Source organism: Carassius gibelio, chromosome A20 (assembly GCF_023724105.1).
Source record: "Carassius gibelio isolate Cgi1373 ecotype wild population from Czech Republic chromosome A20, carGib1.2-hapl.c, whole genome shotgun sequence".
NCBI lineage: Eukaryota > Metazoa > Chordata > Actinopteri > Cypriniformes > Cyprinidae > Carassius > Carassius gibelio.
The window spans coordinates 21,109,789-21,136,261 of NC_068390.1; the positions used below are offsets into that span (position 1 = coordinate 21,109,789).

The 26,473-nt window shown below is 36.8% G+C and overlaps 1 protein-coding gene across 1 annotated transcript; it reads right to left on the reverse strand.

Annotated features, from left to right (window-relative positions):
- On the reverse strand, nucleotides 1-25,946 carry LOC127938430 (patched domain-containing protein 1-like). Its single transcript, XM_052535027.1, has 3 exons — nucleotides 24,877-25,946; nucleotides 21,724-22,204; nucleotides 1-6,319 (listed from the first exon to the last, which is right to left on the reverse strand). The coding sequence occupies exons 1-3, from the start codon at nucleotides 25,603-25,605 to the stop codon at nucleotides 4,656-4,658; spliced, it is 2,874 nt and encodes a 957-aa protein (XP_052390987.1). The 5' UTR covers nucleotides 25,606-25,946; the 3' UTR covers nucleotides 1-4,655.
- Between the last annotated feature and the right edge of the window lie 527 nt (nucleotides 25,947-26,473).

The following is a 26,473-nucleotide window of genomic DNA, read 5'->3' on the forward strand; positions in this document are numbered from 1 at the left end:
CCACATTGTTAACATTAGTAATCTGACATGGAACTGTTTCACATTATTTTTATTTTTCAAAAATCCTGATGACATTAATTAGCAGGTCATTGTATAGACTTGTAGTGAAATATAACTGCACAAATATATGAAGATGAATTGTTGATTTTGTTCTTAATATATATGTTTTTCTTTTGTTGGCTTAACTGTGAATAAAATTTCACATATAGGGGGAAAAATATTATATACATTTGTACATGTACTTTGTTGAAGTGACTTTTGAAGTTAGCCATCAAAGCCATTCTACTGCATTTTCGGTTTCAAAGCCATTCTACTGCAAAGTGGAAGAAAAATAATACTAATATATTCCTTTTTCCAATCTCAACAAACCTTACAGAACTGCACTGATTTTAATTTAAAAAGTTTAACTTTGGACCGTGCCAGAGTCTGAAAAAGATTTGCACCAGAGGGGAAACAACAACAGCATACAAGCTTGCATTTGTTGTTACATTATTGCTCTGTAGTATAAATGACCTGTTCATGGAAAATACAGCATGCTGCTGTGTGCTGAAAAGCTAATTGATGTCCAGCATTTTATCATTACCTTCAATGCAACTTTCTTTATTAAATAGGTCCATCTGTGTATTGCGATGATTTTTTGTCCATGGCAATGTAAAGTCAAATGTAATGTACAGTTAAATCTACAAACAACAGAAAAAAGTTTTATGCTGTTATTTGTATTAAATATAGCAAACACCAGTTGTGATGTAAATTTTCAGTGTGTAAAAGAATATGCATGTTATTAAATTAAATGTTCAACTGTGCCGTTTTTCACTTTCAGAAGTTAATCAGAAGTCAGAAGTTAACCTGAAAATCAATCAAAACACTATCGGTTTGTTGTTTGATCCTGATGCTGCATTTTCAGAAAATGGGGTTCAGCAAAATGAGCTCCCTTTAATGAAAACAACTAATATATTTAGCAATGACTCACAGTCTTAGCTTATGAAATCTAATATGACAAGATTATTGTCAAAATGATTCAAGCCCAAAAGTGCATATTTGATTTATGGCCCTCAGAATACGTAGCTGCGCGCCTGAAGTCTGTAGTTTCCTTGAAAATGGTGGTAACTTTGTGTTGATTTGTGGGCCACTTTCAAGTTAAATAAAGCAGATAATAAGAACGTCGACTGAGTGATTTATGGTCTGATCCAAGAAAATGCATCAAAACAAAAAGAACAGTATACAGATTTTTATCAATAGTCTTGATTCTAGAGCTATGATCAGCAGTTTAGTAGACAAATATACACACAGTTCAGTTACAAAATTACAACTTAATTAAGTGTCCTGAATTATCAACATAGTTATTTGCCGTTGTAATAGCTTTATCGATATATTTAGCAAATTTCTTATAAACTCTCTATAACTATGATTACACGTTGCATTATAATCAAGATTCAGCTTTGGCAACTTATAAAGAAATGGATTATGCCGGGAGAGATGTTATATCCTGCAAAATTACACTGTGGTTTTCATGTAGGCTACTAAATATAGTAAGTAACAACAAAAGATGTGGTAATAACTGACTTGTGAGGATGCGAATAACATTCCATACGTTATTACTGGCCTACTGACTTTAGAATTATTTTATTTTATTCCTTTTTTTTTTGTTCTTTATTGCTTTTTATAATAACATGACCTTAATATATAAAAAAAATGTTTCCACCTCTTGTTTCTTTAAAATATAAAAATATATACATTTATTTTACAATTCATAATTTTTCATACTGGCATAAAGCACACCAGAAAAAAAAAAAAAAAAAGTAAAACGCAAATTTCTGAAGATGGTATCAAGTATGCATTAAAACAAAGTGTCCACTCCAGCAACTACAGCTCTCAAAAAGTCAGGAAAAATAATACACACACTAACCAAATACATGCATACATACAATACATGCATACACAATCATTTTGGGAAGTAAATGATTTTTCATAATTTTCATTATGCATCTCATGTCTTCGTATATTTAATTTTCATGCCCTCTTCCAACACAAATTATATAGCTCTTACATATATGGGGATGCCATCGATATTAGACATTAAAAGCTCCATCGATTAATATTTATGAAACCTACTGGTTTTGGAATGTTGCATCTAAACACGTTGGCCATTACCTTGAGGTGCCCAGTACCTGTGACATTTAAACACCAATCAATGACAACATAAGATCATTGCTGTACATGAAGTGTTTTATCGTTTCTAACGGACTTTTCTACAGGAAACCTTTGGTCCATGTATCTCAACCTCTCAAGTAAACCTCCCCCAACGAGAAGCCTTCTGCCCTTTAAATGACTCCATAATGAACCCAGCTGTTTGACTGGATCAGTAAGGCTCTGGAAACCACATGCGTTTTGCACAGTTCATTGATTGTGAAATGTGTACAATATACACAACAGGAAAAATTCAGCATTTTTTCTGGGGGGGCATTTTGAGGCATACATTGCAACGACTGACTTAGAATCAATTCGAATCTACATCTGAACAAATGAAAACATGGTAAGAATGAGAACAGTTTGTTGTAGTATGAGATAAGGATATAATTACTTTGATTACACCTTTACACGGTTGATTAGGACAATCAGAGGTTGATGAAATATTTATACAAAATATTGTTAATTTGTGATTATTGGAACATTAACCAAAAGGCTTCCCGGAAGCAGGCATGGGGGGTATAAGCCTGACAAAAAGCAAACTGATTTATCGGCTGATTTTTGCCTCCATCTACACAATCCATTCCAGATACTTTTACATTAAAAGGATAGTTCACCCAAGAATGAACATTATGTCATCATTAACTCACCCACATTTAATTCCAAACATACCTGGAGTTGTTTTGGACCCCAGTGTATGGACAAAAACAATCCTCAAAATATCTTTGTATGTGTTCTGCAGAAAAAAAGTTATATAGGTATGGAATGACATGAGGGTGATTAAATGATGACCGAATTAGTATTTTTTTGGGTGAAGTATTCTTTGATGTTTACATTTTGTGTTGTTTCTTCAAGAGCTACAGTAGGTTTGACTGGTGCGATACATAATTGTGACATATAAAATAACCCATAGTTTAAAACGGTCTGGATCGACGACTTTGCTAATACACAACATCAGCTGATGTCTTGACCTCTGGACAAGAGAACCAACAATTCTAACATAACAGACTTACTAACTTCCACCAGAATGTACCTTGATACCTTTTATGTTGATTTGTGCAAGAAATTTTTTCAGCATGAACACAGTGTATATCATCTGCACTGCTAATCTCTGCAAAGACTCACAAATACAGACAAAACATGCTACACTCAAAAACAATATCTACTCTTGTCATTTGACATGTACTGTATTTTAGACGACAGCCATCAGTGAAACTGTCTAATGTGCCAAATAACAAAACAACAGAAAGGAGAACTCTACTCTTTTTTTCATTGCGCAGTTTAACTACATGAACAGGTGTAAGATTTGTGGTTTTGTAACAAACAATCACACAAGCAAGTAAACAAACGGATCATATCAATGCAGCTTTAAGACATGCTACAAGTATCTTTTCTCGTGAATGAGTCACTTGGGTGTTTTGGAAAACCTTTTTTTTTTTAAATGGCATATGCAGTTTAATATTATATGCAAAACATTTAAGTGATTCATGTTGGTGGTCTCCTAATAAAACACCTGCTGACACTGTTTATATACCCGGAAGAGTTAAACAAATTACAGTCTAAATATCTGCTAAATGTCAAATCTGACAAATGTAAATTCACCGAACATTTAATGGAGAAAAACACCTTTTACAAGCCTTAATATTTCATTCTATTGACCATTAATGCTTTGCTCTGAGGATATTTTCCAGGTATAAGGTGGGACCTTTCGCCTCGGGGGGAGTCTGAGTGATTATGTCTAAATAACTGCTACCAGAGAAACTGCAAACACACTTTTAGATTTGCTACAGGACATTTGTGATAAATGCATGCCAAGTGTTACTTCTAGGATAGTGCTGCATAATTTGATGGATGCTGAAATCTGCTACTTCCGTTTGCTACTATTTTTTTTTACTACTTTATTTTTTTTTTTTAGTTATTTTTAAACAGAGTTGGTCTTGATTAATTATGTAAGCAAAAAGCTGAAGGAATGTGAGGTGCATAACAGTTAGAAAAACAGTGATCAGAAATAATTGTGTTGGTGCTAAATAAGACCAAATGAACTTGCTGTGATATCTGCTCTTGCAAAACATATATGAATACACTTGGGAATACCCAAATCTAAAATAAGCAGGAAACCACCTTCTTAGATTCATGCTAACATTTTTGGAGGCCTTCTGTTTAGGTCTTTTGTATTAGTTCATGTATACAGACAACCTTTATACGCAAACCTTTCACATTAACAGCTAATGTAATCTAGCAGCTGCAGATGTTATACACTGTTCTGGACGAAGTGTACACAAGAAATGAGTGAAAAGGGGTTTTTAACTCTGGACAGCACTGTTGTTGACTGCTGGGGTCGCAAGGGTCACCCCAGGGGCAAGAGTGCCAGACTCGGCCACCTCTGGACCTGTGAAGGCCTGCCTGACGTCGCCCCCTAGTGGACTGGAGCTGATATCTAACCAATTATATTCACACACATCTTTCAATCAAACATTGGTTACGTGGTCCGGGTTTTCCCTGACTTCAATGCACTCGATTTCCTCTCTCTCCCTCTCCCGCTCCCTCTCTCTTTCCCGCTCTTTCCGTTTGGCCCGTTTCTTTTTCTTGTGTCGCTTCTTAGAAGGTGGGAAGAATGTCAAGAACACTGGTAGGATGACGAAACAGTGCAGCACTGTGCAGCCGGCTGTGAGAAGGGAGCACTTGAACAGTGTGTAGGTCAGGTTAGAAGGCACAAATAGAAGAGGCATTATCCCAATCACAAAACACGAGGTGTTCTGCAAAATGGCAGCCCCATGCTCCTCTAAAGAGATCTTGATGCACTGAGTCCGTGTGTGCTCAGTGGCCAGTACGAATGTGTAGAGGTGGGGGGCACAGTGATCCATGGCAAAGTTGAGAGTATAAATAAGGCACAGGATAGAGATGCTGTCCATATCTACATTCCAGAGTGTCATGAGACCCAAGACACCCAGTTCCACAGAGGTGACAGTCAAAATCAACCAGAAGTTCCCCAGTGGGTTTATGACCAGGAAGAAGGTGAGGATGAGAATAGTGAGCACGCTGAAACCTGATGTTAAGATGGGGGAGATGATGGAGGAACTGTAGCGGTCCATGAATACGAACGTTGGGTTGAAAACGATGAACTTGATGCTGTTTATGAGGGAGAGAGGTCGAAGTCTCTCCAGTAGCTCCACGACCTCCTCCATGGTCTTCTCAGTCGTCCTGGCCACCAAGTACATCTTGGAGGCGATGATGTCATACTCGTCTCCATTTTTGGAGAAAATGATGTCGTCCACAAAGTGTTGATATTCTGGGCTCCTCAGAAAAGAAGTCTTGAGGATGTTAATGAAATCAGTTTTGGTTGAGGCGCTGACATTCACGACCCTCAGATAGTGAAAGTAATTATCGATCCATGAAATCTTATTAAAGCCCTGGCCCAGCGTCTTGAGGTGCTCCTGTACTGTGGAGTTCCAATACTCAATGGGTTCGTAGATGTAAAACCCAATCACCGGACTGTAGTTGCTGAAGTATTTCTGTTGGGTCAGGGCGAACGACACGCTAGGCGAATCACTAGCTAGCAGATTAATTATGTTGGAGCCATCGCTGATTTGTAAACATCCCATGAATGAAAAGGAGGCATAAATCAGGTAGAGGATAACCACAAAAGGTTTCACGTAGGTGTTTGTAATCCATTCTGTGTAATGCTCCCTCAGAAAGTGCTGAATGAAGTGGTTCTGGTATGGTACGCTGTCGTGGTGCGTAGACAAGTCATGGCCGTCACTCATCATGGTCTTAAACCAAGTGGGCTGGCGGTCCAGATACTCCACCGAGGGGATCTTGCAGCAGAAGACGCTGTGATAGCGGTTTTGCTCCAGCTGCCCAGCAAACACCAGACAGGAGCCATAGAATGAAAATACGTAGAAGTAGTTCACCAGGACTGCTACACACATGCTCTGGCAGAAGACCTTCACAGATTCGATGTTGGTGAAAGGGCTGGCACCCATGCCGAAGGTGATAATATAGAGCGAGCTAGTCATGGTGTAGCACACCATCACATCAGCAAACGCATCTGCCACTCTCTCCTTGAAGGGCAAGCTCTCTCTGGTTCTTCTCCAGCCTGCCAGAAGCTCAAACACACCCTTTGTTCCATGTCCTGAAAACCAAAAAGAAGCAATTTATAGTTTGATGCATGGAAAATTCACAAAGAAACTTGATTACATAGCATGTGAAATGTCAGCATGAATAAAATCTACAAAAAAATAAAACATGAGTAGTGTAAGACCGATATATCAGCCAGGGTGATTAATTTAATAACCCATTTTCATATTATTAGCACTGGGTGAAAACTGTACCCACTTGGCTCATTATACCATATGATAGCTGTGTCAATTCCAAAATCTAACAACAGCCCAGTTTTAGTAGGCAATATTCTTTTTGTACTTTTTTTATTCCAGTGAATTTTAAGCATCTGAATTAAATTAATTACAAATTCATATTCCAAACTACTGACTAATTTTTATAAATAGATCAATTAAATATATTAGAAATGTTGTTGTTCAAATTTTCCATCATTATATTGTACAGTAGATGCCAAAAGTCTAATACTACTAGTGAAAATGCTTCTATTTAGTGTTTTTCTTTTTCTTTTCTTTTTTTGTAGATAGATAGATAGATAGCATTTTTTTTCAGTCATTAGCTAAATAATGGCATGGTCATTGGTCATAGTGGTCAACAACTAAAGTTATGTAATAATTAGTCTCGCAAATTAGTCTTGTCAAACAACCAATCACAAATCGTTACGTTCATCGTAATGTTTCGAGGCGTGGAAATGTCGCCACAACAACAGACCGGGGTGTAAAACTCTCTGACATATTTTAAAGATTCTATGCTGCAAACTCCAGCATTTAGTTGATCCTGATAAGCACTTGTCGTCACAGTTGTAATGTTAACACGGTGGCTTTCTTCCTTCAACGCTCCGTGGGCCTGACGTCTGAGGCTGAGACTATGAACTAATAAGCCTTTCATGATTTGAGTTGTAAGATGAGCAGTAATACAAATACTCTTCTACCATCCATCCATCTTCTACCTTCTACCATTCTACATCTCATCTATTGTGTGCACAATAACTCCTTTGAACATTTGAATACTTTTGACTTTCATCCATCCACTGAATATTTCACTCAGCATCAAGGACACCGCAGTTCATCTCTACGCATGCGGTCACTGTCAAGAATATGTCACAAAAATGACTCTCTTACCTCTTTCTACAAAATCATAAATTTTCATTGACCTGACAAGACACTGAGAAAAACCTAATTAACCATAAAGGATTACGCCAATGTAATGAGTCAGATGGACCGGCTTTCCCTGCTTTTAGCTTTATTAAGAGGAAGAGCAAGTCCATTAGCTTCTGTGAATTCATCTGCAAGATGAGGAGGGCACATGGTGGGCTGGTGGTCACCCAGTGGTCGAAGATCCAGGTTGCTAATACAAAGACTTCATGTTCAGTAGCATATACTCATAGAAGGAGCATCACAATCTTTCTTCTTATCATTAAGCATGCTTAAGATAGGCACTTAGCCTCAGGTTGCTCTGAAAGGGATGTCTCTGCTTAATGGCAATTAAAACCTAAACAACTAGAGACAAAGTTTGGTAGAAATGAAACATTCAAATCTGAGCGTGAACGTGGATCACAAATGACAAATTATATAGATCAACAAAACCAATGTACAAAGAATTGAATTTGTGATTAGCTGCTGACCGTGCCATATCTAGAACAACACTTTTACTGCTTGAGCAATTCTTTTGAATTCTCCAGTTAAGAAGATTAATTAGATTCATGAAGTGATTGCCATTTATCATTTGGGAAATGTGTAAAGAATTGTAAAATTAATGCATGAAAAAATGTAAATGGAATTGTAATCTCTATAGGCTGATGAAGGCTAATTTATTTAGTTCAGTGATTCCCAAACAGGAAAGTTTTATTTGTATTTAGTAGATAGACCACAACTATAACATTAAAAAAAATTTCACACAGAAAAGTATTGAATTTCAACAACAATTACAAAGAAACAGCAAGTAACACTATACTGAAACACTATACACAATACTGAAGTAGTATGTTCCTGTAAACATTGCAATATTCCAGATTTCCAAAATTCAAATTTTTATGTTAGTTATGTTTAATGTTTTTTATGTTCGTTTTTTAACAATAAGCACAAAATAATAAAATAGCATTTCTGTAAATGTTGTAAAAACTAAATAATGCTCTCCCACTGAATGTCTCAAAGCAATATACTTTCCTCAGAACACTGAACTCCACAGTTTTATCTGTTAACATTAATTTTTCATATAGTTTTTTAAATGGTGGCATGGCTGTAGTTTAACTAGTTTACATTATATTTAGCTTGTAACTTGGCAGTCTACACTTTAAAAGCTTCTCCTTGGCTACTCCAACAGAATGACATATACTTCATTTTAGCATTGTGGATCTAGTCAAGAAAGTACACTGAGCAGTGAAAATATTGTTTAATGGGTTTGCTCCTATACTGTATGTACTCGCTGTTCTATGTTAATGATATATGATCATGCTGATGTATGATAGTGAAGTAAATGTGTGTATGTCTGCAACAGCAATAGGTGACTCACTACTCCACGTTCAGGAACAGTCAGAGCCCCACTGGCCCTATTACACAAGTGCTGGTTGAGTGAAATCATCCTAGGCTTTGATGAAATGGTTTCATTTAAAATGCCTCAATAATCTCGGTCTTATTCCGTGATGTATAAGCGGCACCCTCGTGCCAACTCAGGGCTTTGTGCTTTCAGTTTTGAATACACTCTATTTGCTGCTGCACTCTTTAATGTTTGGCGCTGCTGTTGTGGCAAAAAGTGTCAATCTTGTTTCAAGATGTCACTTTGCTAAACGCTCCTCTAGTGGCCCCGATTTAATTTACACCCTTGAATGGATGGACCCCCTTTGACATAACTTGTTTGAAACAAAATCACTGCCATACAGTAGATGTAGTATGCTATTTTAGGAGTAAGCTTTTGCGTGCTGTCACAAGACTGTCAAAAATTACGTTTGTCTCAAAGAAATCGTGTTTCAAAGGAGAAGCGAATGAAAGAATAACATAATAGTGGATATTAATAACTGAATAAATTTATAATGCATAGAATATAATGGAGAATATTTTTCTTATATTTGTTATAGTGCTAGTACAGGGGGCACTTAAGCAAGTTCGTGGAGGTCCTTGTTAAGATTTTACCTATAAAATAGAAAAAGATTCTAGTATAGAAAAGATTCTAGTAATTGAAAGCTTTTTAAGGGAAAAAAGTGGTTCCTCGTAATAATGGTCATTTGGATTATATAAATGTTAATTCAAAATTATGTAGTATAATAAGAATTTTTTTTTTCCTGATTAGGTGTAGATGCAGATCGGCTTGAGCCCCCTTTGATGGGGTTGCTGGGGAGTATAAGACAAAAAAGGCTGGATCGAGGCAGATATGCAGTTTAGTAATGTTTGTTTTTGTCCTGTTTCATTAGACCTTTAGAACTGAGCGCATTTTATTTCTGCCCTCGACCAGCAGCCTGATGGCACTCCATTTGTGTTGTGGTGATTCATTCTCAGCCCACACTAAAGAATTCGCCATGTAATTCAGAAAAGAGTTCTGTATTACATTAAGCACCACTCCAGTGCCTCTCTTTTGTCCTACATAAGGAAATCCCTCTGGCATCATGTTTAAGTGATATGTTAGCATCTGGAAGGTGATATTGTCCAAACTCACAGTGCAACAGTGCAGTACTAATGCCAAAATAACACATCATATTTGTGTTTTTGTTTGTGTGTTTCGTTTATTTACATTTTTATTTTTTAAATATTTAAATCATTAAAATGATTGTAATCAATAATAAGAATGTTATGATAAGTGTATCCCAACCTTTTTAGTCTTACGGCTCGTTGGTAAGACTCAAATATCACTGCATTGGCACTAAACCAGAGATATGCTAATTTACTCACATTAACATTTATGAAATATCCCATGAGTGAAACATTTTAATGAGAAGACCGTCAGAGGACCTCTATGGTAGACCAGTTGCAGAATATTCTTGTTTGATATGCAAGTTTTAAAAAATGACATGCAAAATCATGGTTATTTGCTGAAAACAATATTTTTAAAATGTATTAGTAAATGTAAAAGTAAACAGATGTACTGTATTGCTGTAGTAGAAGTATTGTTCATTGTTAGTTAAATGTAATTAACTATTGTTAACAAATAATACCTTATTGTACAGTGTGACAATATTTTATATAATAATAATAATAAAAATAATAATAATAATAATAATATATAAGCCAATCTAAATTTGAACACTTAAATTTATAGTAAATACAACAAAATATCATAATTTACAAGTCTAAACCATGAACAAATAGGGACTCAAATGTGTGATTCATTTTGAATATGTTCATTTACATATAATGCCCAAAAATACTGATTCACCAAAGAATCAGACTTTCCAGCACTACATACTGTAAGAGAGAGAACCATGAAACACTGTTATAGATGAGATACTGAAACATGGAGTTCACTGTTAATACACTGAAAAACAACACATTGAATCAAATACAATTGTAGTCTTTCTACTTAAAAAGAATCAAATTTTCTTGTAAAACATACTCCAATAGTCAGTTTTATTCTTAACAGTGAAAAATATATAGTGTTGTCTCTACTTTTATTCAGTTACTTCCTAACAATGGCAGTCAAGTAGACTTCCAGTATTTCAAAAAAGCAGATTCGGATCACAGAGTAGCCCTTACGAAAATTAACCATGGTTTTACTACAAATAAAACCAAAAAACCATGGTTACTATAGTTAAACCATGGTAACCACAAAATAACCATGGTTTTGCTATATTAACCATAGTTTAAACATGGTATTTGTAGTAAATCTGTGGTTATACAAATGGTAGTCAACATGCCAAAAAACCATGGGTTACTACAGTTTTACTATAATAAAACCATGGTTATTTTTCGTAAGGGAGTAAACAGGATAGTTACACAACCAAACACTCAGAACTGACCTGCACTAGAAGAAATTGCACTGTGCAAACTGTGTGTGTTTTTTTTGTGTGTGTTTTTTTGGGGAGGCATATGTTTGTGTGTCACAGGATTTGCATAATTCTTTAGTGAATTCGGTGCTGAAACAATGCAGACCGTGTGCACAAATAAACAGAGGGCGCAATTTATTCATAGTGAATTCCCTATCCCAGAGCATTTTCCCCATGCTGCTTTGTGAGAACACCTGGGAACTGAACTGCAGTGTTCCCTGAAAGTCTCACAAGCAGTACAATAGGAAATAAAAGGCTGTACCTCATGTCTCTGGGTGCTAGTGCACAGGTACAACATTCCACATCGCTAAAGAGGGCAGTTTCTCACAGGTCTCCCGTGGACAGTTCCAGCCGGCACCGGCTGGAGGAAAGCTACTCTGAAGCCGTGGCTTCAATATAAAAAGCTGCATCACCTCTCTCACTGCAGTGCAGTGAGTCATTAAACAAAATTACTGCTTTAAAACTTCAGCACCAGAGCAGCTGCAAACACATTCATCACTGGCAGGAAAACACCCTACGGATGGACCCTCCCTACACCTCTCATAAAGCATGGCCAGTTGTGACAGAAGATGGGGAAAATATTACACAGATTTCCATAATACATCAGTCTTTCTATGCTGCTCCGACAAGACATGTACAATAGCCTATATAGCCACTGAACAGATATTCTGAAAGTAGTGCGTCATATTTTTGTAATATATTTTGAATTTATATTTACTTTCAAATGGTATTGCCACATGTTTTTGATATGCAACATGGCATTATCACCATAGTTCTTCTTTGGGGCAAATGCAACAACAAAAATGGCTTGATTCAAAGGAATAATTCACCAGATTTGAAGTAATTCCCCAATGGATTCCCTTGAGTGAATGGTGTCATCAGAATAAGAGTTTAAACAGCTGATAAAAACATTGGTGAGCAAGTGATGTTACTCTAAATTTCTCCAAATCTGTTCTGATGAAGAAACAAACTCCTCTACATCTTGGTTGGCCTTATGGTGAGTAAATTTGCAGCTTTTTTAATTTTTGGGTGAACTAATGTGCTTTTTATGTATTCATATCTTTTCTTTTTTTAATGAAGCAAAAATAAATTTAACAAATAACAATTTTCAAATATTTTTTTTCATTTAAGTAAAAAAAAAAAAAAAAAAAAAAAAAAAAAAAAATATATATATATATATATATATATATATATATATATATATATATATATATATATATATATATATATATTTTTTTTTTTTTTTTTTTTCATTAAATAAACGTTTCTTACCCCACATTTATTTCTAAAATAAATATATCTTGCATTTGCAGTGCGAAAGTTTTTTTTTTAATGGCTTCATTTTGTTTTCATGACATTGCCAGTATAAAGCACTTCTCATTCAAAAATAAAATAAAATAAAAACATGCTTAGAACGCTGCATTACAAAAGTACCCAAAATTAGCATCTCCTTTGACAGTAAAAATGTCCTTATCTTAACACGACACACATCACTGCTCACCGTTAATCCTGCTGCTGAGGATTAGGTGTGTGATCTGCACAAAACTCAACACAACAGTGTCTAAGTATAAAGCTGGGCGCTGTGCAGAGCCAGTCAAATGATTGCAGTCAGAAGATGGAGAGGATGGTGTGACACTTCTGTCGTAATGAGAATCATTGTATTGAAAGCCTGCTGCTTCTTGTGGCACCCCACACATCTGCTGCATCTGCAACTGCTAATGAAAAAGCTTGTGCAAATGCACCACATGTAAATCAGCAGAAGGTTTGAGTTCACACATGTAATTTCATTGGAGTGGACCTCATCAATCTCATCGGTCCTGCTGTTGACTTTAAGAACCATATTTAGCTGTGTTAGGCAGTGAATAAGTTTCCATTAAAAATTTTAGTATTTCAAGATACTCTACCATTCAAAAGTTAGGTGTACAGAAGTCTCTTATGCTCACCAGGACTGCATTCATTTGAATAAAATACAATATTAATAAAAAATTGTGTAATATAGTGGAGTATTACAATGTAAACCAACTATTTTCAACTTTAATACTTTTCAAAGTTTTATAAATTCTTGTAATGCCAACGCTAAATCTTCAGTATCACATGATCTGTCATAAATCATACACTGATTTGCTGGTCAAGAAACTTTGATTATTATAATGCTGAAATCAGTTTTGCTGCTTAATATTTTTCAGGAAACTATGATATTTTTACAGGATTCTTTGATAATAGCAAGTTTAAAAGAACAGCATTCATTTTAATTTTTTCTATAACAATGTTAAAGTCTGTACTATCACTTTTGATCAGTTTAAGCATCCCTGCTGAATAAAATATCAATTTATTTGATCAATAGACTTATAAATAAGACATAACAAGCTACCCTAAGATCTCGTTTTTTTTTTTCTAAACATAAAAAACCAATGTAAAAATAGCAAAGGGAAAGTACAACATATTCACATATGAAAAAGACTGCAATAAAAGAAGACTAATAAAAAAGTTGGGGCTTTATATCAATCTCAAATGAATAGTTAAAACTTTCAGATCTTTCTTATGGCCTACTTTTCTATCGAGATCCCAAATGAGCTGAACAAAACGCCCTGCATTTACAGTACCATGGGCAACACTATTGAAATTTCTTGACCTCTAACCCACTAGGAAGGCAATTTAATCGTTCATTATCAGTTTTGCACAAAGTAATGAGGCTACTTTGAAATCAAAAAGACAATGAACTACAGTCGTAAAAGGAAAGCAGCAATCAAGGAAGTGGTTGGATAGCTCATGATCACCCTTTTCCATCACTCACTTTCTATATGCCGTGGCTTCAGTCACATAAACTCATGGGAGAATCTACCTTACAATCTATGACAGCATTTCATGTCATCGTAAAACATGCCACTCTCAGCATGTGTCAGTGTGTTCAAGGCCTTCACCGGAAGATCGATCTCTCTTAACAATTGTACTCCCATACCAAAACATCACTTTTCCTTTTAGTGCCCAAGAAGCATAAAAATGACTTTTAAAATTATTGTCAAGTCCAAACAACTTCAATCCAAAACAGTTCTATTTTTAATGCCAATTATTCCATTCAATCAAAAAAAAAAGTGAAACATAAATCATACAGCTGAAGGATAAAAGGACTGGAATATTAATGACAAATGGAGGGAGGATGAAGAATTGATGGACGTCTGCTACTATTTCCATTTCACGCACCGATTCAGTGGTCGCTCATCATGCCTGACCAAACTATGCAAATGATTTTTTTTTCTCTTGGCTTGGGATGTTCAACAAACCTTTCTCATCCTGATTCTTCTTTCTGATAATGGCAAATTGGCATTATCTGTAAGACCCCTAATCTCTTCCCCAGGACTTGTTCATGCCCTCTAGCACAGAGGCAAATCAATGACATTCACTATGGCCAGTTTTCAATCTACTAACACTCCATCATTTATATTTTCCTGCGGGAGACAGCAAAGGTCTGCTGTAAATGCTGGCGGTTGCATGTGTTTGTTTCTAGAATGGTGATTGAGATGGGGTTGGTCTTCCCGGGCACTGTGAATGTGTGTTAGCCATGACCAGGCACAATCATGCTTGTGTGAAGAGAATTGCAAGGAGACGGTCCAGATCCCAGGGCACATGCTGTTCCACAGTCTGTGGTCCTAAATGAGCTCGATCAATAGGACTGACGTGCTGGGGAGTGACTACGCCACTGCACACACACGTACACACACTTACAATCTGGCTCACAACTGACATACACATCTTTAAACCCAGACACTAACTTAACTACATTTTCCCAGTAGCACAATTCAGACATTTTCAAAACAGCTGGATTCTAGTAACAAGCTACATCTAGTCATCTTTCTCCTAATTTTGGCTTTATCTGCTCTTTGATTTGTTTTTCATTTGTGTTTGTCAGTGTTATATATTTATCTTCCATCTGTTTTCTCATTTAACAATCTAATTTCTTATGCTTATCATCTATCATCATATTTAGCCAAATTTCATAAATGGCTGTAGGATATCAAACTAAAGGTGCAGCTGTGTTTTCTTTGTAACTGACAGCTTTAGCATGCCACATTTTACTGAGTAAGTTTAAACATTTGTAGATGAGCTTCCCCAAAGTTTCAGAAACCTAAGTACACCGCAAAACTTTTGGTGTAGGATGTACTTTTGAGTCAATTTTTGCTGAGAAATTGCTAGTAAGTTTCACAAAAATTTACAGAGAAACTGCAAGTAACACTGAAATAAATGTGAAATTCAGATTTTGAGTAAGTATAGTATATTCTTGTAAAACATATTCAGATAATTTTAAATATTTGTTTTTACTGTGTAGATTGCAGCATTTGCACCAGTGGTCTGTAAAATCTACTTAACATAATTTGGTTTGTTTATTTTTTTTTTATGAATTTTTGGTTAATTTCAGCTTTTTTGGCACTGTGCTACTGCACAATACTGGCTTCACCTCTCTTTCATTTTATAAGTTTTCATTTCTTTGCTGTCAACAGGCCTTTCTCACCATGTGAACTTCTTGCATCTGTTCAGTTTCAAAATATTCAGCATAGCAGACTCCAACTATTTTTAGAGAGGGTGAAGGGGACCACAGATTGAACTAGTTGCATGACAGAACACAATTTGTGGATTTTTTATGGCATTTTAAATGGGTCATCGGATGCCCATTTTCTACAAGTTTACATGATTCTTTAGGGTCTTAATGAAAAGTCTGTAACATAGTTTGGTTAAAATTTCTCAATGGTAGTGTAAAAAAGCACCTTTTCCTTTCAGAGCCGTTTTGTAGCATTTTCCTTTAAATGTTAATGAGCTCTACTGATCCCGCCCCCCTCTTCCGAGCTGCTCTCAGAGAGACTGTTTAATCCATAGACAGTAAAAGAAATGGACACAGCGACCCCATTGGAACTCAATTGAGACAAGTGAAGCCCATTTTTAGCGTTTTTTAGCACTTCCGTTTCTGACGCGCAGACTCAAACGAAGTTTGACGACGTCAGCAACCTGTCTGACAGATGCAAATCTTCTAGTAGCTGTGCGTGCAAACTGCCATCGTTAATCTTGCAGAGACGGCGAGCTTGAGCGGGGAGTTCTTTGTCGTGAGTGAGCAGGAGTAAGTATTCTGATTAATTATTTTGTATAGTATTTTAAAATGTAACGCCAGTATGCCATATTAAGTTAATTGCCTGCGAGCTTCTCCTCCTGTCTGTACGGTAATGCGACAGAGAGTCGCATGGTTATGATGCAATCGTTAGCCTATTTTTTACAAAAACTGTTTCTACGGGGCCATAATGTAACATAGAAGGTAATGGAGCCCTTTATACATTGTCGTGTATCTTTAAAAATAAATAATGGACAAACGGAGTCTTTAAACGCCTCAGATGTAAAGTTATTCGCTGTCAAAATGACGCCAAAATGAATGGGAGTCAATGGGAATGCTAACGCAAGTGAAGTTCTGCTACAAGATAGCACCTCTCAGCCGACTTCAACTTCCGGTCGACTTCCTTGCCGCCTGGTTTAATCATAGCCACATTCATCGTGAAACTTGCTAAATAGCACATTATTAGGAAAAGCGATTTGCAAAGATTCATCAAACAACCTTATACTCACTTTTTCTGTAGGTGAAGCTGGATCATGAATGTTTCGCGCAAAGATAGACGCATTTAGGTAGATCGGTGGAGCATTCCCTTCAGAAACAAATGTAATACACTGTGTCTTCAGCAGCTCAGACATTGGGAGTAAACAGCTCTGTTCATTATTGCATCCAACAACAAAACACCTCAATCGCTTAGGAGACATTCTCGTCTACATCTGGTCCAGCTGTGAAACAATGGCGGACTGATGACAGCTCACTCAGGGCGGGTCTAATTTAAAGGTCCTATGACATGAAAATTTCACTTTCTGAGTTTTTTTAACATTAATATGAGTTCCCCTAGCCTGTATATGGTCCCCAAGTTTCTAGAAATTTGAATCGGTGTAAATTGAGATTTTTCTATCTTTCTCTGCCTTTGAGAAAATGGAAGCTCAAACGGGCTGATCTTGAATCTCCTCGTTGTGACGTTGTAACGAGAATTGTTACCTCCCGTTTCTCTGCTTTGCCAGCCCAAATATTTACATATAATTCAGTCGCAATGTCAGCACAGGCTTTTCAAACAGACTTTTATGATATGCATTCGACGGCACTGGCACAAACAGTGAGTAACAGTGTTCATTAATGCCTGATCTGTGATCAGTGATTTCTGATGTTTAGCTAATCATTCAAGTTCACACAGACTTTCTTTCTAAATCGTTTAATACTGTTTATGCATCAGTGAATCAAGCCAGTGACTAAACGATCAACTTCACGTTGTTTCTCTTAGTAGCATGAAACAAATCTGTTATTTAAATTGTGATTTAACTACAGAGAGCGATCAAAGAACGCTTGCTTTTTTCCGGAGCTGTTACACATCGCAAGTATATCTGCACACTTGCCCAAACTGCCGTTACAATGAATGACGCTGTTATGCTCCACAACGGAGCTCTTTCTGTGTTCATGTGTTTGCTGTTAGCTGTGGTGAAAGCATTTTGTGAGAGAAAACGTGTTGCAATAATGACGAGATCACTGCATCCACGCGATAAACAGACTCTGTCTACTCAATGCTCATCACTGCAGCCTTTCATGTGATGGAAAAAGATCGAAAAAATAATTATATAATCAACACTTCCAAGATTCGTTAATCTCGACAGCTGTAATAGTAGAATATATATATATATATATATATATATATATATATATATATATATATATATTTGAGAGGGGTTTCACATGTAATATGCATTTCGAATGCAAAGATGTCAGCCGATCACAACAGTTGTGGTTTACTCAGAGTCTCACAGCAGACACGCCCCTTCAAACAGAGCATTCAAGCCAGAGGGCTAATGTCAGGATATAAATATGCTTTTTATTTCTAAATTTTAAATGTAAAAATCATACTAACAATATAAATACACCTAAGGACACATTAAAAAGCATTTAAAGAAAAGGAAATAATCCATGTCATGGGACCTTTAAGACACCATTCCAGTCTGTGATGAAACACTACTGTCAATCAAACTATTGTGGGAGGGGCCTGTCTGTGTGATGTCACAAAGACAGGCATCTGAGATAGACTCGATTTGATAAAGGGGAAAACATGTAAGTAGATAAAAAGTTTTTTTTTTAAACACTGGGCGGATTTTTATTATTATAGGGTGGTTGTTTATATACTGCCAACACACATTCAGTTCAAACTACTAGTAAAAGTGCATGTATAACCCAATGACCCCTTTCAAGGCATTTACCATACCCAGTGAGGAAAACAAGTTTCCCTGAGCAATAAAATTCTTACTTTACTGTCCACAATGAATGCCAAGACTGTGCAAATATGTACACACACATACACAATAAGAGCTTTAAGGGCTGCTTGAAGATTTAAAAAATAATCCTTCTGAGGTGCATGAACAGACAATAGTAGGTGAGTAAATAATGACACAAATTACATTCTTGATACATATCTCTGTCCTTTAAAGATATTTATTTATCTTTATAAGTGTGTTATTATGAGGACTAGCTTTATAATTCCTATGGTTTTCATGATCAAGGCTCATCATACGTCAACAGCTTTGTACACAGTGATCAGGAGGTGAGTGAGTACTCTGACATTGATTTCCTATCCTGTCATTTGTCCCAGCAGAACAAAGCATTCGCCGCTCTACCACTAATATGTGTGGCAGGAAGCAAGTCTATAAATAGTCCCTTTGCTGTATGCGTCTGATCAAAAATAACCTCTAAACTTCAACTGAAGGTATAGCATGCACTCCATTCATTGTCACAGACAACAGTGTCGCACAGTGCTTTCTGCAGCGCATCCATCTTCTGCCAAAGTCCTTTTAAAGGGACAGTTCACCCTAAAATTAAGATTCTCTCATTATTTACTCACCTTTGTGTCATTTCAAACCTTATTTGTCCCATTATAGACAAATAGCTTTATTTAGCTTGACCACGTCTGTTTAAAAAAGGATTGAAAAAAAGAAAACATAAAAAGTAGTCCAAATTCGAGACTTTTAAATCATATTATAAATTTGTGTGAGGAAAAGCCCATGATTTCAATTGTGTCTATACTAACAAAAAACTTTTCATAATCATCCACAAACTTGAATCCAATGTCACTTCGCCAACTCGATGGAGCCAACCCCTGTCCCCGGGGTCCCCGCAGCACATTGTGATGTGCCTTGTAGAGTGTCACCATTCATTTTCGCCAGCGGGACAAAATCTATTTCTCCAGATTGTCCTTCCTGCGAAGCTCAAATGCAAAGCACAGTAAATCACAGGTCCTCTGGTATTTTGAAAAAAGCTCCAAATCCACTGTTCAATGAGCAATTAATCTTTCACACAGGGCTAGCCTTGCAATAAGAATGAGCATCTGAGGGGTCCAGATCATTAGGGACTCCATAAACGGCTGGCTGAAGCTTAAGAGGTGAGTATACAGTACAGCACCAAGTGTTATTACCTTTGATCCACAAGGACATTCATGATCATAAAATCCTACAGTATAGTCAGTCTCTTTACTGACAATGTTTCTGTCTTCTTAAATTAGGAAGCCACATGTAACTGATGGCTGATTATGCTATTGCACTGACTGAGAGTAAGAGTGCTGTAAGCAGTTATTCTCTGTAGGTTGTAATTGTGCTTTTGCACCCTGTATATCCTTGTTTGGAGAGAATCATGATTCTAGCTCCAAAGGAGAAAAACAAATTGACACGTTTTAAATCTGAGGCTAATTAGTTCCACTCAGTTGAAGGTTGTGACAGTCGTCACCTAAGGGCATCTAATGCAACCTAGACAGGTGTGAAATCTAAGGGTGTTTTAACACCTGCGAGATGTGTTGAGTTCGGAGTTCGTTAAATTTCCAAGGTTGTTTTGGCTTGCTAGATTGTGTTCCCAGGGGTCCACAAAAATAACATGTAAGAAAGAACACAGCACTGTCGGAAATTAATGACTGTTCCTTATTATTCTCCCAAAATGCATGAACGATTAAAAGAAAGTAAGCTAATTGTAATTAAAAGATAAATATACTGCAGACTAATGTTCCTTTAGATTCACACTACAATTATTGGTGAAATAACATGTTTTCTATCTAATATAATTGATTTATTTATTTGCTGGATTAAGTTTCATTCAGGGACACACTATTATGGAGGAGACTAAATCAAAACATTTGTCATCAAGTGGATCCAACACAGTAACAAAATGGTACAAAAGTAAAAAAAATGTCAGCAAAAATGTAATACTAAAATGTATTATTCTATATTCTTCATCTTATCCACGTTTTTTCTCTCTCGACAGGTTACATCAGTCAGAAGGTGGCGACAAATGACTTATGTGAGTCAATGAATCTTTCACACTGAACCGATTCGTTCAAAACACTGATTCATTCAGGAACAAAAAAACAGAACATTACTGTAGGGAGTTGCTCGGAGACGGTTGACTTCGTTGGAACTATTCGAGGTGACAAAGTAAAAAAAAATAAGAATTAACTAACTTAAAATGTAAGTTACTCGATATAAAATACTTGTTAATTGAGTTTGTTTATTTATGACACTTGCAATGGTACTGTATTCTGAATATCAAACATAGCGGGAACTATACTTATCTTTTTAGGATAATAATATGTTTAATACATTTATTGTAGTCTTGTTTTACCTTTCTCCTTTCATGGTTTTCTCAATCAGGGCATCCAACATGTTCATTTTAACATCTGCTTGATTTGGGGTTTTACCAAATGACATGAATATGTAAACATGGCAGAATATGATTGGATGCAAATCTTGTGAAGTGAACACAAAACAATACGTGGAAAGTGTTTTCTTAGATATATATGGAAAGTGTTTTCTTCCTTTTCCCCTGTTTATAAATCTTATTGTTTCACTATTCTATCTAAAAATGTTTATCTTATTCATTGCATATTATTATTAATTAATTCATTTCTAGCTGCTGATGACCCTATCAGAACAGACTTGCTTTCCACAAAGTGAGAATCACTGTGCTGGATCAATGTGTCCCACCACATGGTTCTGTTCTATGCAAATTACTGAGACATTAAGTGGTTTATCATTAGCAGTACATTAACTATACCATCATTCAGAATCAGATCTGCAGATCATGTTAATGCTACATCAGTTTATATACATTTTAATTTTCAGGCAAACTTTCTCAGATTTTTTCATTGTACCACAAAAAAAAAAAAAATAATCTTCCATTTCTATTTATAATATCACAGATTCTCCCTCCGTAATGATGAAGCCCATTATTGCTGAAGCACTGACCCTGATGACTGCCATGGAAAACAATTATACCCACCCCCGAGGAGTCACACAGCAATTATAATAATCCTACATACAATCACCGCAGTCTCCGTGAACAAAGCCGCACTTACCCATGGCAAAAAAGGGGATCCCAAGCAGCGTAGAGTTAAATTTCCCATCAGAGATGAAAAAAATCCCAGCTGCCGTCACGTTGGCGATGCAGATGGTAAGGACCCCCAACAGGCCCAGGAAGGGTTTCCCACGCAAGCAGTCCCGCATAGAGCTGGAGATGGTGGCTGCCAGGAGCACCAGCACCAAGCTGACCAGTACCTCGCTCTTGGCCAGCACGCCTGTCTTGTGGAAGTCCCGCCATAAGCTGAAGGACGTAAGTGACAGGATGTGTAGTTCCTGGCTGTCTGTGGCCAGCTGGTGCACCAGCTTACAGAATTCACTCTCCCACTTCTCAGAAATGATGTCCTGCACCACTGGTCCAAGGTTGCGGAGGTAGTATGTTATTTGGATGGCACGAGCAAACTTGACTTGTTGATCACGGCTATTTACAGGCAAGGCCACGCCCCCCAGCTGATGGCCAATAAAGGACACTCGACCATCCTAGAGGAAAAACAAACCAGTTACTAATTTATTTATTTCATTATAGGAAACTTATGAATAAAACTGAATTTGAATGCATATATATATAACGCTTATAATAAAATATATCCTAATGTCTGTTTAATAAATCAATATACTGCACAATTTTACACTATACATTTGTATAGTTTAGTGTTTTATTAGTGGATTAATAATAACACATTGAAGTACTGCAATTTGCAGTGTCAGTCTTTTTTTAAAAACTACATTACGGGTAAACGGGGAAAGAAATAAAAAAAGGGACCACATTTACTAAAATGAGGGGACAAATTCATAATTTGTGGCCATGATAAATAAATATTTAAATATGTGCAGGGCTCCGTAGTTGGTAAGGTTTAGAATGGACAATAAAATACAAACATAAAAGTGATGGGGCTTTAAAGAGGAAAGAGAGGGTAGAGACGTCAGATATACAGATATTCTGTAAAAGTCATTTGTGACACAATGTGTTTGGTATGGTATTTTTCGAATATCCTATGATTCTTCATTGCACTTATTGTTTGAGGCCGTTAAAACATTCTTTGCATATGAGCTAAGGGCTGACTTGCTGCCACTGCTGCATTTTAATATTAATTCCACATTATAATCGTGTGTAACTTGCAGGATCAGCAAGCAGGTTAATGAGCAGCTATGTTGGTGTGGATTTGTTCTGGTATTTGAATGCATGTAACACATTTCAACAATCTATTAAAATGTTCTTCCATAACAAAAAAGGGGGGTTTTCTAAAGGAAGCAGTGTTTACTTGATGATTTTAGCTTAATGGCTAAAACACAAGCTGATATCAAACCACAGCTTGAAGCTGGAATGCTAGATAAATATGTGAAGACAATCTCCACAGTTGAATGACACAATTTTTGCACCAAAAGAGTGCTGAATTTAAAAAATCCATAGCAGATTGGGTGTTACTGTTTTTTTTTTTCTCAGTAGTCTCAATATTTCAACATCCTGGACAGTGCATTTCGCTATGCTGGGAAATCGAAGTAGTCTTGGATGCAGCAATACAGCCTCAAGATGTTCTGAAAAAGACTGGCACAATATGAATGAGCTCTTGTAGAGGCCACAGTAAGCACCTCATTCACACAGATCTTGCTCCTACTCCTACTGACGTAAGCTTGGGAAAACAATAAGATATCTGGGTTGCTGTACTGTTGTGTTATATTTAGTCTTTCGTCTGTGAATACTGCAGCATTTTGAAAAAGACTGTTAGTCTTACAGGTCTCAAGATACAAGATGTATCTTCATATTCGGTGTATGTTCAGACCCAGCTTAGGTCACTTATTTTAACAATGTGCATTACACTGCATTAAATAACTCAATGCCACTCATGAATACAAACTATATTTAATAGAAATATGTTCATGTTTTAATGCTAAACATTTGGGCTAACAATCACTTAAAAATGTTTGGGGGGAAAAGTACTAATACATTCTGTTATAATTCTTTTAGAATATTTCAATAATTTTAAATAATCACTCATGTAGATTATTGATGAATCTAAGTATTTTAAGCAGTTTTACAAGCATTTCCTATATAAGCACACCTTTTATTCACAATTCCAACAATGGTTCTCCCAGCATGCATTGGGGCCTAAAATCTTGGTTTCACTGTTTCCCTACGATTGATGCTTCTTTTTTTTCATATTTACTGTAGTACAAATACACTGCAATATATGATTATGTGCTATTTTAGATCGTGAAACGCAACATATTAAGGACAGTATATTTCACAGATCAAAATGATCTAAATTTGGATAAATATAATTGAAAATATTTGAGGAAAAATGTGCTAGATATTATTTTGTTTCAGATTTAGATTACTGCTGAATCTAAGTAGTTTAAGCGGTTTTATGTTCAAGCATTTCTTATATAAGCACAGTTTTTGCTCATAATTGTAGCAATGGTCTTCCCAGCATGCACTGGGCCTGAAAAATATATATGCTTTCACTGTTTCCGAACAACTATTGTTGCTTTATTGTAATTTTTAGTCACTTTTCTTGTCTGTGATGGCAGGATGGGTTTGTTACTCTGTTAAAAATTATAATTCGTTGATTGTTACTTGTGAATGTGTGTAAAACATTTCAAAAATTACATACAACTAATTTAAGTAAGGAATCTTAATGTTAGTGGTTCTTGTAATTGCAATTAACTCAGTGTTATTAATTATCTGTTTGCATTTGAATGATTTACAGTAACAAAGTGTATACTGGATTCTAAACAGTGTATTTAATTCATAATATTGCTTGTTATATGTTCTCATAATTTTATTGATTGAATACTGCACAAGGTAGGCTATCTATTATGAAAAAAAGGATAAATTGTAAAAGTTTGGACTCTGTGGTTGTCTTCTATCTAGTGCACGTTGCAGGCTTCTCGAGTGCAGTGCTAGAGAACTTACTATTCAGCTGATTCCGAGGCAGCACACTCAGCAGCAAGAAGTCTATTCATAATTCTGGGCGTTTTGTAAGGTTTTATAATGGAAAGTCGCAATATGCCGAGATGGTTTTTGTCAACAGTTTCATTGTTGCGATGTCGCTCCATGGCACACAAAGGCTGCGTCGCAAAAGCCTCGGAAAAACGCCGTCTCGTTAGGCGGCTCGCGAGGTTTTGAAACACAGCCAGACAATGCCTCTTACCTTTAATGTTGTATTTGGATAGCTCACGGGGACCTTGGAAAAAGTGCTGTTAGACAGAACAGCTAAGCGAATGTCTTCGAATATGGTGATGATATCATCCAGGAGGCATCTCCTGTCCCGGTGGCTCAGGACACAGAGATGCGCGAAAGTGTAATTGAAGCCTTTATAATTGACACGCATATCCAGGACCTTCTTGTGCACCTGGAGCACCTGCTCGGCCAGTTCCAGGATATTTCCCCCGGATCTGGCCAGCAGAATGAGTCTTCCATATCTGCCGGGGGTGTGTAGGTCCGAGTACAGCTTGTGCTTCGACTGGTCGACGGGGAAGAGGCTGTTGGCGAGACTCCGCTCGATCTTCGCGAGGCTGTGCGTCGGGGCGACCAGGATCTCCAGGTCCGTTTCGGGCTTAAACCGGCTCAGCACCGTGAATCCGAAAATGATGGTCAGGACTGCGGGGACGGTGAGGAAGAACACCGGATGCCTGCTCACGAACAAACCCAGCCAGTAGAAAGAAGATTTCAGCCCTCTGTGTATCACTTGCCGCAGCATCCTCCTCCAGATCCAGCTTGCAGCAGATGATGCCCCGGTTCTTCCTATGAAGCACATGTGACATGTGGCTCCAGCTGAATCAATCCGTATGAGAATACTCGAGTGCACACCTGTGAAGCACTGCAGCGATTTGCAAAAGACAGTCAGATATTGATCACTATAGAGGATTGTTGGGTCCATCCATCCCCCTGATGTGTGACTGTTTCTCTCGCTTCTTCTGCTGCAACAGCAGCCAGCCCCAGTCTGATGTGCATGTGTGCTTAATTCGGACTATTCGATCGGAGGCGCCTGATTTATGGGCTTGATTGTAACCATGTGCTGCTGTGTGCATGGAAGGAGGCACGACAGGGAAATCTGGGTGGGTGGGGGCTCATTTGTAAGAACACGCGCGATTCCAAGCCCTTCACGATCGTGGACCTCTTGAAATAGCCACTCGATTACTAGCTAATGAATGAGGCATTCCCATCTAAAGGCTTAGGGCGGCACACAGAAGGCCAAATGCAGTTACGATGCAGACAAGCTAAAAATAACGTTAAATATACGAGGCTACTCAAATCTTAGTCCTTAGGACTTTGCTTTTGCTTTTTTCATGATTGTCTGCATACAGATACATTCTGCCTGGGGTGGTTCTTCAGTTAGAAGACGACTGACTTGAAGTCTTGAGAAATTAAACTTTCCTGTTAAAAGCTTCATGTTTTTATTTCTTTGTGGAGCAGAAATAGCTATAAAGCATGTTTTAATGAGCACAGCAGAACACTGTCAAAACCAAAAATAGATTAAAAAAAAGACATTGCTCTCCATTAATGTTATTCTTATCTTTAAAATTGTATTATTATTATTATTATTATTTAGTGGTCTAGTTAATTTATTTGTATTCTTTTAGATTTGTTATTCATGATTAAGGAACCGTTTTTGTTAAATGGTGGTTCTGGGACATAACTTACTTCAGGCTCTAACTTAATATGATCTAAAATATAATTTACAGTACAAGTCTGAAATACAACCTGTAATAAAAACCGGGGTTCTCCATAACTCGTGTATATGATTT

Excerpts from the sequence above, each read along its gene's own strand:
- LOC127938430 (XM_052535027.1), bottom strand. The coding sequence starts at position 25,605 with ATGGACCCAACAATCCTCTATAGTGATCAATATCTGACTGTCTTTTGC. Across the intron at positions 22,205-24,876 it reads ATCCAAATACAACATTAAAG|GATGGTCGAGTGTCCTTTAT; the intron begins GTAAGAGGCATT and ends TTTTTCCTCTAG. Across the intron at positions 6,320-21,723 it reads GATCCCCTTTTTTGCCATGG|GACATGGAACAAAGGGTGTG; the intron begins GTAAGTGCGGCT and ends TTTGGTTTTCAG.